At 48.6% G+C, this 12,606-nt stretch overlaps 1 protein-coding gene and 1 long non-coding RNA gene across 3 annotated transcripts in view; one reads left to right on the top strand and one right to left on the bottom strand.

Moving 5' to 3' along the window:
- LOC125642220 (small ubiquitin-related modifier 3) overlaps positions 1-3,556 on the bottom strand; it is a 27,434-nt gene extending 23,878 nt beyond the window's left edge. The window contains exon 1 of one of the 2 annotated variants that reach the window (XM_048863190.2): positions 3,349-3,556. Coding sequence is in view for 1 of the 2 variants with exons in the window: in XM_048863191.2 (XP_048719148.1) it covers positions 3,349-3,369 (21 nt within the window). In the remaining variant the exon portion in view is untranslated. The remainder of the gene's footprint in view (positions 1-3,348) is intronic. The other variant, XM_048863191.2, reaches the window with a different exon arrangement.
- The window catches only part of LOC125642222 (uncharacterized), a 23,637-nt gene continuing 14,549 nt past the window's right edge, over positions 3,519-12,606 (top strand). Inside the window, exons 1-2 of the long non-coding RNA XR_007358336.2 lie at positions 3,519-3,681; positions 5,267-5,373. This is a non-coding gene — a long non-coding RNA (uncharacterized LOC125642222). The remainder of the gene's footprint in view (positions 3,682-5,266; positions 5,374-12,606) is intronic.

Here is a 12,606-nt window from a genome sequence, read left to right as displayed (position 1 = left end):
CCTGCCTCCTGCCTGTGGCAATCAGCTGTTTTGCGGTGTTCAGGAGGCTGGAGGACGAAGGGAGGAGCGAGGATGCGGCGTGCTCCGGGGAAGAGGTGAAGCGGGGGTGGGAAGAGGCGGGGCAATGGTGGGGGCATGGGGGAAGGGGTGGAGTGGTCAGGCCCGGGGTTGACCCCCTCCCAAAGGCGGTGCCTGTGCTTTCACAGTAGGGAAAGCTGCCCCTGTTGCTGTACAAGGTGCTTCCTAGTCTACAATGGCACCTTCAGCTGCCTTGTTGTCTGCATGTGGGGTAAGGCAGGGGCACCTCCCAACAACAGTACAGTGCCTGTATTAAATTGCTTATTTAAAATTGTTTAAAAACTTATACTGTCTATGTATATAATGCCTTTTGTCTGGCAAAAAAAATTCCCTGGAACCTAACCCCCCCTATTTTCATTAATTCTTATGGGAAATTAAATTCGCTTAAAGTTGCATTTTTCAGGAATGCGTTAAGTGAGGAGTTAGTGTCTGCTCCTACATCCACTGCTTTTTTAATATGTGTTGTTAAGTGTTTATAGTAGAGAAGGCAAGGTGAAAGAAATGCACCTTGTACTTGGAACAGAAAGTGGTGAGGCTTGTGGTAGTACTTAGTCGTGGGGGGGTGGGCTGGCTGATTCCAATGTCTCAGACAACCCCTGGAGAAAGCTTGGTCTCCCACACAGACAACCTTTACTCTTATTGTTGAGAGTTCCACTGTGCCAGAGGAGTGGGGTTGTCGACCATGGTCTTCATACCTGAGCTTTAGACAATTTTTTAGATATCCTGGGCCCAGGCTAAAGAGCACTTTGAGACTGAGATCTTGAACTTGATTCTCTAGTCTATGGGAAGCCAGATTAGAGAACAGAATACAGATGTGATGTGCTCATGGTATCCTGTGTTGCTGAGGAGATGGGCTGCAGCCTTCTGCAATAGGAAGAGTTTCCTAAGTTCTGAAGGTTTCACGCCCAGGTATATCATGTTGGTGTAGTCCAGCTGAGAAGTGCCAAAGCCATGAATAACTAAGGCCAGGTCTTTGTCCACCAGGATGGGACAGAGTCTCTTAGCTAGAGATGGAAGAAAGCACTGCTTGCAAATGTTGGATTCCTCACTGATGCTGAGTCTCACTTGCCAAGAGTACTCCTAGACTATGGACTGAACTGACCAATTGAGGGTGTATGTCTCAACTAACGGAAACAGCACCATGACTGCAGGCTTTTCAGGATGCTTTCCTTTGCCCACCAGCCTCACCTCTGTCATTCAAGCTCCCTTTGGTGAGAACACTTTTCAGGGGATCCCCCCAAAAGACACCAACGAATTCCTCAGACTTGAATGAGATCTTGCCCAACCAATCCTCTTTCAGGAACGTAAGGGAAAATTTCAGCTGCCACATCTCTTTTCCTCCACCAGCCAAAAGCCCCTCTGCGGTGTCTTCTCTAGAGAACAAAATCTTTTCAGCCAAGGAACTCACCGTCTTCATAGGAAGACTGAAGAACTTTCTCCTCCTGAACCATACCTCCTGACAGATGTGCTCTGAAGATTATTCACGCAAGTCTTCTCAGTAATTCCCACACCCTTCCTTTTTGGCCTCCTCACCACCCCATAAAGTAACAATCTATTTAAGAATGATTGTTCTAGTTCCAGCCAACAAGAAGTTCTTCAGTTTCTATTCAAGGTTCTTTGTGGATACAAAGAACATGGCATTTCAACTTAAATCTGGTAGTACATAAACCCCATTTCTGCACAGAATCTGTGACTCATCTCATTCAAGAATTATCTCTGAAAAATACCTTCCCTCTGTTAATCTCAAAGAGGCCTACCTTTAAATTCTGTTTAGTTCAGCTCACCCGTGTTATATTTACTTCACAATTGAGGACAACTGATTGTGGTAAGTAATACCCTTTGGTCTCTTCTACTCACATTTTCATAGAGATGACAGTCATAGCAATAGCGAGTCTGAAACAAGGCAGCATCCAGAATTATCAATATATGGACAACCTGCAGTGAGGACTCAATCATACTAAACTGCTTTTCTTAATACCCAAAGAACTATCAAGGTCCTGGTGAACCACAATTTTGTTTTTAACCCTGAGCAAGAAACTCAGAAGCTTCCACACATTTCAGAATCAAAGAACTTAGTAAGTACCCACTGGCCATGCCTCCACTAAAGAGGCACAGGTGGAGCCTGTATCAAGTACGTTCCCTGGGCACTGCTGGGACTACTAGGAAGAGGCTGGCTCATCAACTGATCCCACCTCTATCGGTTCAGCTTTCCATCCTCTGGTAAAATCTTTTCTTCTTCAGTGACAAGCCCCTAAATGGCAATATAGCGGTCATGTGGTTTTCCAGATAAAGAAGTGGCAAGTTCACTTTTCCAATTGTTAATATTCTATGTTTTGTAGATGTATAGTAGCTGTTTGTAAAATTGGTTATATTTCTCAAACTAACATTATCGCAATCCCATAACGTCAGGGCACGTCAATGAAAGCATGTCAACTGGCCAAGCTTTGTCGCTTCTCAGCTGGACTAGAGCAATGCAACGTACTTGGGCACGTATTCTTCAGCATTTACCAAACTCCACGAGCAGGGAATGTTGTAATGCGTCTTCCTCAGCAACACAGGCTACTGCTAGCACTTCAAACCCTTCCTCCGCTCACTAGTCGCTGCATACAGATTTTCAAATCAAGGTCAAAGTCTCAGGTCTTATCTTCAAGGCGCTCTGTGGCATGGGCCCAAGAGAGCTAGAAAGGCCGCCTACAGACCCAGGATGAAGACTGCGGTGCACAACTCCGCTCTGGGGCCAGTCTTTAGCACCGTGGAATGAAGGCCTCCAGAAACCGAGGTCCGTCCTGACCTCACCGCTCTCTGCTGCCGGTGCAAGGTGTAGGTCTTTGACCTGCCTTCTTAACCACGAAGCCCCAGGTCCATTAAAACAGGCCCTACTCACTACACAACTGCCTCCCCTACGGAGCGACCCCGCAGGCCAGGAGTTAACGCGCTGCCGAGGTGGGCAGCGTGAGCTCAGCGAAGGCGGGGGCGGGGCGAGCCGAGAAGAGCGAAGCGAACCGGACGCTCCCCCTGACAGCACCACGTCCGGCGCAGCGCCTCTCGGCGACGTCGCCGCCGACCCCAGGGAGGCCCGACCCGCAGCCAGGCCGCGCTCCCAGCATCCCTCGCGGGACCCCGGGTCTCTCCGCTGCGGGGCGTGGCCGGCGGGCCCCAGAGAGCCTGCGGGGCCCGGGCTGCGCGGCGGGGAGCCCGCCCGGGGCCGGGCGCGGAGGAGCGGCGTGGGCCCAGCGGCCCCGCGCCGCGTGCGGCGGCCCCAGCCGTTACCTTGGGCTTCTCCTCGGACATGGCGGCGTCGGACGGGTCCGGCCTGGCGGGAGCGGGGAAGAGGCACAGTCACGCTTTCAGCTCCCGCGTCTCTCCCGCCGGAACTGTCCGCGAGAGCGCGCTTCGCCCCCCAAATCCCCGGCCTCTGATTGGTTCCGGCGGGACCACGTGCCGGTGCGCGCTCACGAGGCGCGCTCGCGAGCAATGCCTCGTCGGGGGCGCGCTTTAGGGGCGGAGGCAGGTAGCGCTGGGAAGTGCGTCATCGGGGAACCGGAAACGACGGAGGAGGACGCCAACGGGGGGAGGGGCGAAGCAAGTGGTGTTGAGAAGGAGGTGGGTAAAGGGGAAGAGGGAGCTCCCCGCAGAACCTGGGGCGAGGGGTGGCACAGAGCCCCATGGGTCAGCTCCTTCCAGAACCTGGGGGATGGGCAAGGGAATGGGGACAGCTCCCCAAAAAGCCCTGGGGGAGGGGCAAAGAGAGCAGGAGAGCTCTCCACAGAACCTATGGGGAGGGGTAGCACAGAGCCCTGGGATCAGCTCCCAGGGAGAGTGGGGGAGGGGCGAAAGGGGCCCTGGTGTTCTATTGCCTGTCAAAGGGCCTGGGGCTGCCACAATCACAACTGCTAGCCAGAAGCACCTTTGCCATGGGGAGGCAGCAAGTAAGGTATGTGGTGGTTTGGGTAGTGGTAGCTCCCCTGTCTGAGACACCCAAAGGTACAAGTACAGATAATGCAATAACAGCTCTGCAATAACACTTTTCACCAGCAGGTTGAGATCAGTATTGTTACCCGCATTTTAAAGATGGGAAAACTGAGGCTGCATAGGGGTATACAAATATTTGGATCCCTATGTGTGTGTGTGCTCATGACTGCCCCCCCGCCCCCGCACACACACCTACATTCATGGAAGTGTATAGCTCTACCCATATGCATAGCTAATGGACACTACATATATGTAGAAATGAACATATACACAGTGATGCAGGTACCTGCATAAACATGTATGACCACATGCACACAGGAAATCAGGCACAAATATGCTGGTACATGAAAAAAAATGAACAAACATATGTGCTCTAAACAGCCATCTTGAAAACCCACATACACACTGAAGCTGTATCCACATCCCAACCTGTGCGCGCACATGAAAGAAAACTTGCACAAAGTATACATACGTTGTTTTCTCCTACATTGCCCAAAAACATAGACATGTGAATGAGCATACATGTATGCATACACAGCTTTGCACATATGCAGATACACAAAACACACAACTGTATATGCTCACAAAAACAAAGGAACCACATACTTGTGCATATACAGCAGTAATATACAGGCATACTAAATGTGTACACATAAATGCCCCGAAACAATTCAGACTCATACACAAAAGCACACATGTTCATGTACAAAAAAACTGCACGTATGTATACATATGTTGGGGGGCTTATTTTCCTAGGAATGGATATGCATAACATGCTAATGCATATACAAGACATGTTAGACATGAGATCAGACTAGATGATCACTATGGTTCCTTCTAGCCATGGAATCTATGAAAAGACTTCATACAAAAATCACACAAATGCATACATAGTATCATACTTATGAATGCATGAGTGCATATATGTATACTCACAACCCCTCATACATACATATGCATGTATGTATATAGATGTGTGCACACCCAAGCAGTAGTTCACACATGTCAATGCAATGTACTTCCCTTGTAGAATTAATATGAGTTACATATAAGGGACAGGGTTAGCAATCCCAGGCTTGCTTACACCATAAATTGCTCTCTTTTGGTGAGGAAGAGAGACTGACTGCTGGTCCCATGACTTTTGTATAGCAGCCAAAGTAATTTCCCACCATCCAGGATCCCAACAGAAATAGTCTTTCTACCTATTTTCTATTAGGAATTACTGCATGTGTACCATATGATTTGCAGCAGTTATTCTTAAAAAGCATTCCTTGAATTGGTACAGCCGCTAGTGATGGGATGACAGAGGTCACCTGCAAACAGGTAAGTTATTTTAGCAATGAAGATAGCTAGGGCCAGACAAGACTGAACCCTAACCAGTACAACAATTTGTAATCAATGGTATAGGAAATCTGTGGTCTTCCAGGTACTCCGCCGTTGTCACTCTGTTGCACAACCTGGCCTCTCAGAACTTCCTGGAGTCAAACTAGAGCTGCCGCTCGAAAAGCACAGGCCCCTACTTCTTGAGATAATTAAGAAACTGAGCAGTAAATGATAACTTAGTGAAACAGTTCTGATTCTCTCCAGTAGAGGACAGTGACACACATACGTTGTATGCAGCATAGTTGTAGCTGCTGGGGTCCCAGGATATTAGAAGTTAGTACAGTAAAAGATATTACCTCACCCATCTTGTCTGTCTAGTGATACACATAAACCATTGTCCCAAGGTTATTTTCATAAGAATTTTTTCTCCTGAGCTACCTCCCCCCATTCATAATTATACAAACCACCCCTTCCATTGACTAATAATAAATAATACCTAGCTGTTACGCATCACTTTTCATTCATAAATCTCAAATAACATCTCTTGGGCAACTACAACAGTTTTTATCTAAAAAAGTAATAGGAGGAACATATTTTTAGTGGTCTTTTTATATAATTTAGCAGCAGGAAACAAGGATGGGAACAACCATCTCTCCCTGGACAAATCATGAGGTGCAGTTTGAGAACTTCTGCCACACCCAGTCCATTACAACAAAAAAGAGTAACCTGATAAACTGAAAATCTATTATGGTCTGTTATGTATTCAGTGCTGCTGATAAGAGTCCTGGATTCTGAAGCAGGTGCTCTGTGACTCAGTGATTCCACCACACCTCAACACAGAGAGATCCAAGTCAGGTTTAGTCTAGCTTGTGATTCTAAGCATGTCACTGCTGGAGGGGCTTTTCCCTTCACACAGAAGAGCTCCCAATCTCCCAGAAAACAGTCCTTTAGAACAAGGGGGGTAAAGCCGGTCAGGGAAAGAAAACCAATTTGGAACATGTGCAGGTGATGATGTTGGTCATTGTTTCTAGCTAATGGGTGGTTGCCAGCAAGCAAATGTCTCTTTTTAACTGTGATTGCTAAATCAAAACCCACCCTCCCACCACAATTTCCTTCCTCTTTTCCTGCTAATGTCTGACCTAATGTTTTATTCTTTAGCTTACCTCTGCCTTCTTTCCAATGCTAAATTTACTGCTTTAACGTCTCTGCTTCAGTTACAGAAAGTGTCTTTTTCTTGGAGTTGCCTAACCCGTACTCCCTTTCAGTAGTCTCTCTCTTTTGTCCAGGTCTTTCTGTTCCTACAGAACCTATCCTTTCCATATCCCAACTAGAGCTGGTTGGGAATTTTTGGATGAAATGTTTTTTCGATCAGAAAATGCTGATTCATTGAAACTAAATTTTTTTCACAGAAACATAAGTTTTCTCAGATCCAGGATGGAATCTCTGGTCAAAACCAGAGTGAAAACACAAGAACCCAGAATAGACACTAGCCCAGTGGTTAGGAGCACTCACCTGGGAGACCCAGTTTCAAGATCTTGCTCTGCCTGATTTGCAGTCGGGACTTGAAGCTGGGTCTCCCAGATGAGAGCCCTAACCACTAGGCTATTGGCTGTTCTCTTACCCTCAATCTCATTTTTCAGGAAAGGTCTTGGATTCATTTTGCCTCAGAATGGGAATTTTATTGCAGGATGGACAAAATAGAGCACCCAGCTCTATTCCCAACTTAACTAATTGCCCTCCTACCCCACTTCAAGATTTCTGGCTACTGAATGGAGGATGCTCCTGGCACTCAGCCAAGCCAGACATAAGGACTCCTTCCCATTCTCTGTTCTGAGCCTTAAATCAGCTCTCTTTTTCCAACAGAGTACATAAATCTGCTGGGGCATAATAAGATAAATAAGAACAGCCATACTGGGTCACATCAATGCTCCATGTAGCCCAGTATCATGTCACAGAATCATAGAATATCAGGATTGGAAGGGACCTTAGGAGGTCATCTAGTACAACCCCCTGCTCAAAGCAGGACCAATCCCCAATTAAATCATCCCAGCCAGGGCTTTGTCAAGCCTGACCTTAAAAACTTCTAAGGAAGGAGATTCCACCACCTCCCCAGGTAACGCATTCCAGTGTTTCACCACCCTCCTAGTGAAAAAGTTTTTCCTAATATCCAACCTAAATCTCCCCCACTGCAACTTGAGACCGTTACTCCTTGTTCTGTCATGTGCTACCGCTGAGAACAGTCTAGAGCCATCCTCTTTGGAACCCCCTTTCAGGTAGTTGAAAGCAGCTATCAAATCCCCCCTCATTCTTCTCTTCCATAGACTAAACATCCCCAGTTCCCTTAGCCTCTCCTCATAAGTCATGTGTTCCAGTCCCCTAATCATTTTTGTTGCCCTCCGCTGGATGCTTTCCAATTTTTCCACATCCTTCTTGTAGTGTGGGGCCCAAAACTGGACACAGTACTCCAGATGAGGCCTCACCAATGTCGAATAGAGGGGAACGATCATGTCCCTCAATCTGCTGGCAATGCCCCTATTTATACATCCCAAAATTCCATTGGCCTCCTTGGCAACAAGGGCACACTGTTGACTCATATCCAGCTTCTTGTCCACTGTAACCCCTAGGTCCTTTTCTGCAGAACTGCTGCCGAGTCATTCGGTCCCTAGTCTGTAGCGGTGCATGGGAATCTTCCGTCCTAAGTGCAGGACTCTGCATTTGTCCTTGTTGAACCTCATCAGATTTCTTTTGGCCCAATCCTCCAATTTGTCTAGGGCCTTCTGTATCCTATCCCTACCCTCCAGCGTATCTACCTCTCCTTCCAGTTTAGTGTCATCTGCAGACTTGCTGAGGGTGCAATCCACACCATCCTCCAGATCATTTATGAAGATATTGAACAAAACCGGCCCCAGGACCGACCCTTGGGGCACTCCACTTGATACCGGCTGCCAACTAGACATGGAGCCATTGATCACTACCAGTTGAGCCCGACAATCTAGCCAGCTTTCTATCCACCTTATCGTCCATTCATCCAGCCCATACTTCTTTAACTTGCTGGCAAGAATACTGTGGGAGACAGTGTCAAAAGCTTTGCTAAAGTCAAGGAACAACATGTCTACTGCTTTCCCTTCATCCACAGAACCAGTCATCTCATTATCACTGTCTTCCCACAGTGGCCAATGGCAGGTGCTTCAGAGAGAATGAACAGAAGAAGACAATTATCAGATGATGCATCCCTGTCCTTCAGTCCCAACTTCTGGCAGACAGAGGCTAGGGACATGCGGAGTAGGGGATTGCATCCCTGACCATCTTGACTAATAGCAATTGATGGACCTAAACTCCATGAACTTATCTAATTCTTTTTGGAACCCAGTTATACTTTTTGCCTTTACAACATCCCCTGGCAACAGTTTGTGACTGGGTTTACAAGGCCCAGGGGCCCTGCTGGGGGTCCTTGGGGTACTACCACATCCCTTCCCAGAAAAAGGGCAGTGGAGGTGCGTCCTCCAAGCAGCTTAGAGAGGCTGTGGTGGAAGCAGCAAATCAGGGAGGCTACACAGAGAAGCCAGTCAGAGTGTTGCAGGCCCCTATAAAAGGAGTTGCAGTATCAATGAGAGTCAGTTGCTGTCTAGAGCCAGAGGAGTGAGGATGATGTTCCTGGCTGGCTGAAGGACCTGTACAAGCATGAACAGAGAAGTTGCTAGCAGGGACTGGAGGAGCAAGAAAGAGCTCCTGGCTAGCTGCTGGGACTGAGTACAATATTGCCCTGAGCTAAGGCTAAAGGAAGGTATCAGGGTTTGCAGGGAAGTGGCCCAGGGAAATGTAGCATACAGAAAAAGGACACAGCAGATGGCTGCTACTGATGGGGTCCCTGGGATGGGACTTGGAATAGTGGGTGGGCTTGGGGTCCCCCCCACCAGCCATTAGGAAAGTGACATAAGTCCTGAAGAAGGGGAATTTACAGAGGCCCAGGAGAAGGGATTGAAAACCCCGAAGAGGGTTGGTAGTGATTGAACTGAGATACTCTCAGAAGGAGATTGATTGAACTGAACGATTCAGCTGAAGAGCTGGGGCTAGAGAGAATAAAGACGGTCCCATATCAGGGCCAGGACTATCTAAAGACTGTGGGCCTCATTAAAGACTGAGCCCAGGGAGAGCTACAGGAAACCAGCAAGGGTACTAAGATAGGCCCCTCGACTGAGAACTGAGCCTGTGGAGGGCTACAGAGATATTCCATCCAAGGAATACTATGACAAGCCCCTGTTGCACTAATTAAGGACCTGAACCCTGGGAGGACTACAATTTGAGTCTTTTGCTAGTCGCTTTTCCAATTCTTTTTTGGCCTACCTAATTATACTTTTACACTTGACTTGCCAGAGTTTGTTCCTTTCTATTTTCCTCAGTAGTATTTACTTTCCAATGTTTAAAGAATGCCTTTTTGCCTCCAGCTGCTTCTTTTACTTTACAGAACAAGGAGAAATGGTCTCAAGCTGCAGTGCGGGAGGTCTAGTTTAGATATTAGGAAAAAGTATTTCACTAGGAGGGGCGTGAAGCACTGGAATGAGTTACCTCGGGAGGTGGTGGAATCTCCATCCTTAGAGGCTTTTAAGGCCCGGCTTGACAGAGCCCTGGCTGGGATGATTTAGTTGGGGTTGGTCCTGCTTTGAGCAGGGGGTTGGACTAGATGACCTCCTGATCGTCTATGATTCTTTGATCTCTGTGTTGTAACCCAAGAAGCCTGGCCAGAGCCTAACTCACACTGCACCTTTTTAGTCAAAGTCAACACAAGGCTGTTTACTGTGATATGTAAGGCCCAGGTGGCCACCCTAGGTTCAATAGTCATTTGATGTAAGATGAGGCAGGGTCACTTAGCAAAAAGCTCCTCTGGCTCACTCCACCCTGTGACAACTGGTACCACAGTAGGATGTCCGAATTCCCCTTTGGGAAGAAGGGGCTGATGGAAGAGCTCCTGCCACTCCTGCCTGATGACAGGCCCAGGCTGAGGCCTAGTGACTGTTTCTCAAGGGACAACAAGAGGCCCCATGATTCAACAGCAGCAACATAGCCAACAGCAAGAGAGAGTTTCAAGAGTCAGCGCTCCAGCAGGTGGCCAGCCTAGCCCCATCAGAGTAGCAACACTAGGTACTGGCCTGGCCCTTTCCAAGCTGGGGCCAGGTGATGATCCAGAGGCCTATCATGTTCAAGTGGACAGCAGTAATGGCCTAGTGGGCTAAGGAGACCTGGGCTGTATGGCTTGTACCTTTCCAATCCAGAGAAATCCACACCACCTACCAGCCTTTAGAGGATAGCCTAAAGGCCGCTATACTTGACAGGATAGGAGTGTCCCAAGGGACATCACCACCAATTCTGGACAGAGTCTTCCCCTTCCAGGTCACCACCCTGGACTGTTGCCCAATGCCAGGATTAGGCTTTGTCTAAAGGCCCACACTGCAATGGACACTGTAGACTTGGTGGCATTAAAGCAATACTTAGTTCTTCTGGCTCCTATTCAGACACAGCAGCATAATCCCAGCTCACTAGTAGTCACGGTTCAAACTGCCAAAGACCGTCCGGCCACAGGTTGGCCCAGCAAGGTTGATCAGCCCAAGCCAGATGGCCACAGGCTCAGCGCGCAGAGGACCCACCATGGGCAATCAGGAAAACCCATAGAGCAAGAGACTGCCACTTGCTGGATCCCACAAGGTGCCCTGAGACATTTCATCAGAACTATACCCAGGCATCTGTGGAGGACTTCTGGAGGATTAACCAAAGACTAGCAACTCAATGATCTGTTTCTGTTGTAGGAAGCCAGGACATATTAGTCAGTCCTTCCTCCTTATGAAGTGCAACTACACTGGGTATGAGGCCATAGAGCTCTGTGGGTCTCTGACTGCCTCAGCAGATGATAGGTGTTACCAGGCATATGTGGCCCCCAGTACAATGTAGGGGGCAAACAGTGTCAGGGTTAGTGGATTCAGGATTGTAATGGGGTACTGGCCCTGGAAGGCAGAAGGAGATAATTACCTTTTTCCACAGAAGGCCTTGAAGCAATCATGGGGGGGGGGGGGGGGGGGGGGGGGGGGGGGAGAGAAGGAAGTTGGTTCTCCTGGGACAATCATCCTCTGGGAGAGGGGAGGAGTAGGAACACTGGTCTGGGTTTTCTCTGTGAGGGCACAGGACTAGGAGCTTTATGGGGGCTCCCTTCTCGCCTAGCCAGTACCAACAGGTGTTTGGGGTTATTACACCCACCTGGGGAGGATTATGAGAATGATTTGATGACTGGGCAGGGGTGTCAAAAGGAGGCTCCAAGCCGGAGAGAGCTGCTGGAGGGAAAGAAATCAACCAGCACCCAGTTGCTGTCAAATCCTGGACTTAAGGAGAGGGGCCAAAAGGGGCTTCTGGAAAGGCTCAAACTAGACCTTCACGGAGGAGGAATATTACTTTAAAGACCTTTTTGCTGTAAGATATTTCTGGAGACTCAAAGGGAAACTGAGGCAGGGTGTTGGGCACTAGCTCATGGTAGTAAGGCCTAGTGGTTTGAGTAGAGGTCAGTGCCAGACTTAGGATGGGGCCAAGGGCAGTGCTGGAATTGGGACAGGCTGGAGTCAGAACTAAGATCAGAACCCATATGCAAGCTCAATCAGTACTATAGGTGGAGTCAAGGTGCAGGCCAAGGGTTGAATCTGGGTAGTGAGGATTGGGCGGGGGAGGCCAGGAGGCAGAGGCAGGGCTGGAAGGGGTCAGTAAGAAGGCTGGAGCAAGGTTAGAGTAGAGCAAGGACAGGACTAGAGCAGAAACTGGATCAGGCAGGGAGTCTAGTGAGTCTGTTACCGTACGAGGCAGCAGGAAGGTCCCTGTCCAGGTAGGACTGTTAGACAGATTGGCTGCAGCTCTGGTGGGGTTGGGGAAAATACCTGAGCTGGGGCATCATCTGACCTGGGTTCTGCTTAGGGATGGGCTGCCACTGCATTGCTGAGAACTGAGTCACTGCAGGGTAAGTCAGTTTAGCTGAATTGTTGCCAGCTGCCTGAGTGGTGACTCAGTGTGATCCTCTCAGCCATGACAGTCCAGCCAATAGCAAAGGAACTGGCATAGGTCTGTTGATGGGTAGGTTTGTCCCCGGTCTTCACCCAGCAAGGGATTAAACTTCATGATCCACTTACTACAGGAAGTGTGGCAGCTCTCTAGGTCAGACCCTGCCAAACCTCAGTTCAGTCCAGTCCCTTCCGTATGTAT

The sequence above is a fragment of the Caretta caretta genome, chromosome 9 (assembly GCF_965140235.1).
Source record: "Caretta caretta isolate rCarCar2 chromosome 9, rCarCar1.hap1, whole genome shotgun sequence".
Taxonomy (NCBI): Eukaryota; Metazoa; Chordata; order Testudines; family Cheloniidae; genus Caretta; species Caretta caretta.
This window is presented reverse-complemented; position numbering and strand designations above follow the sequence as displayed.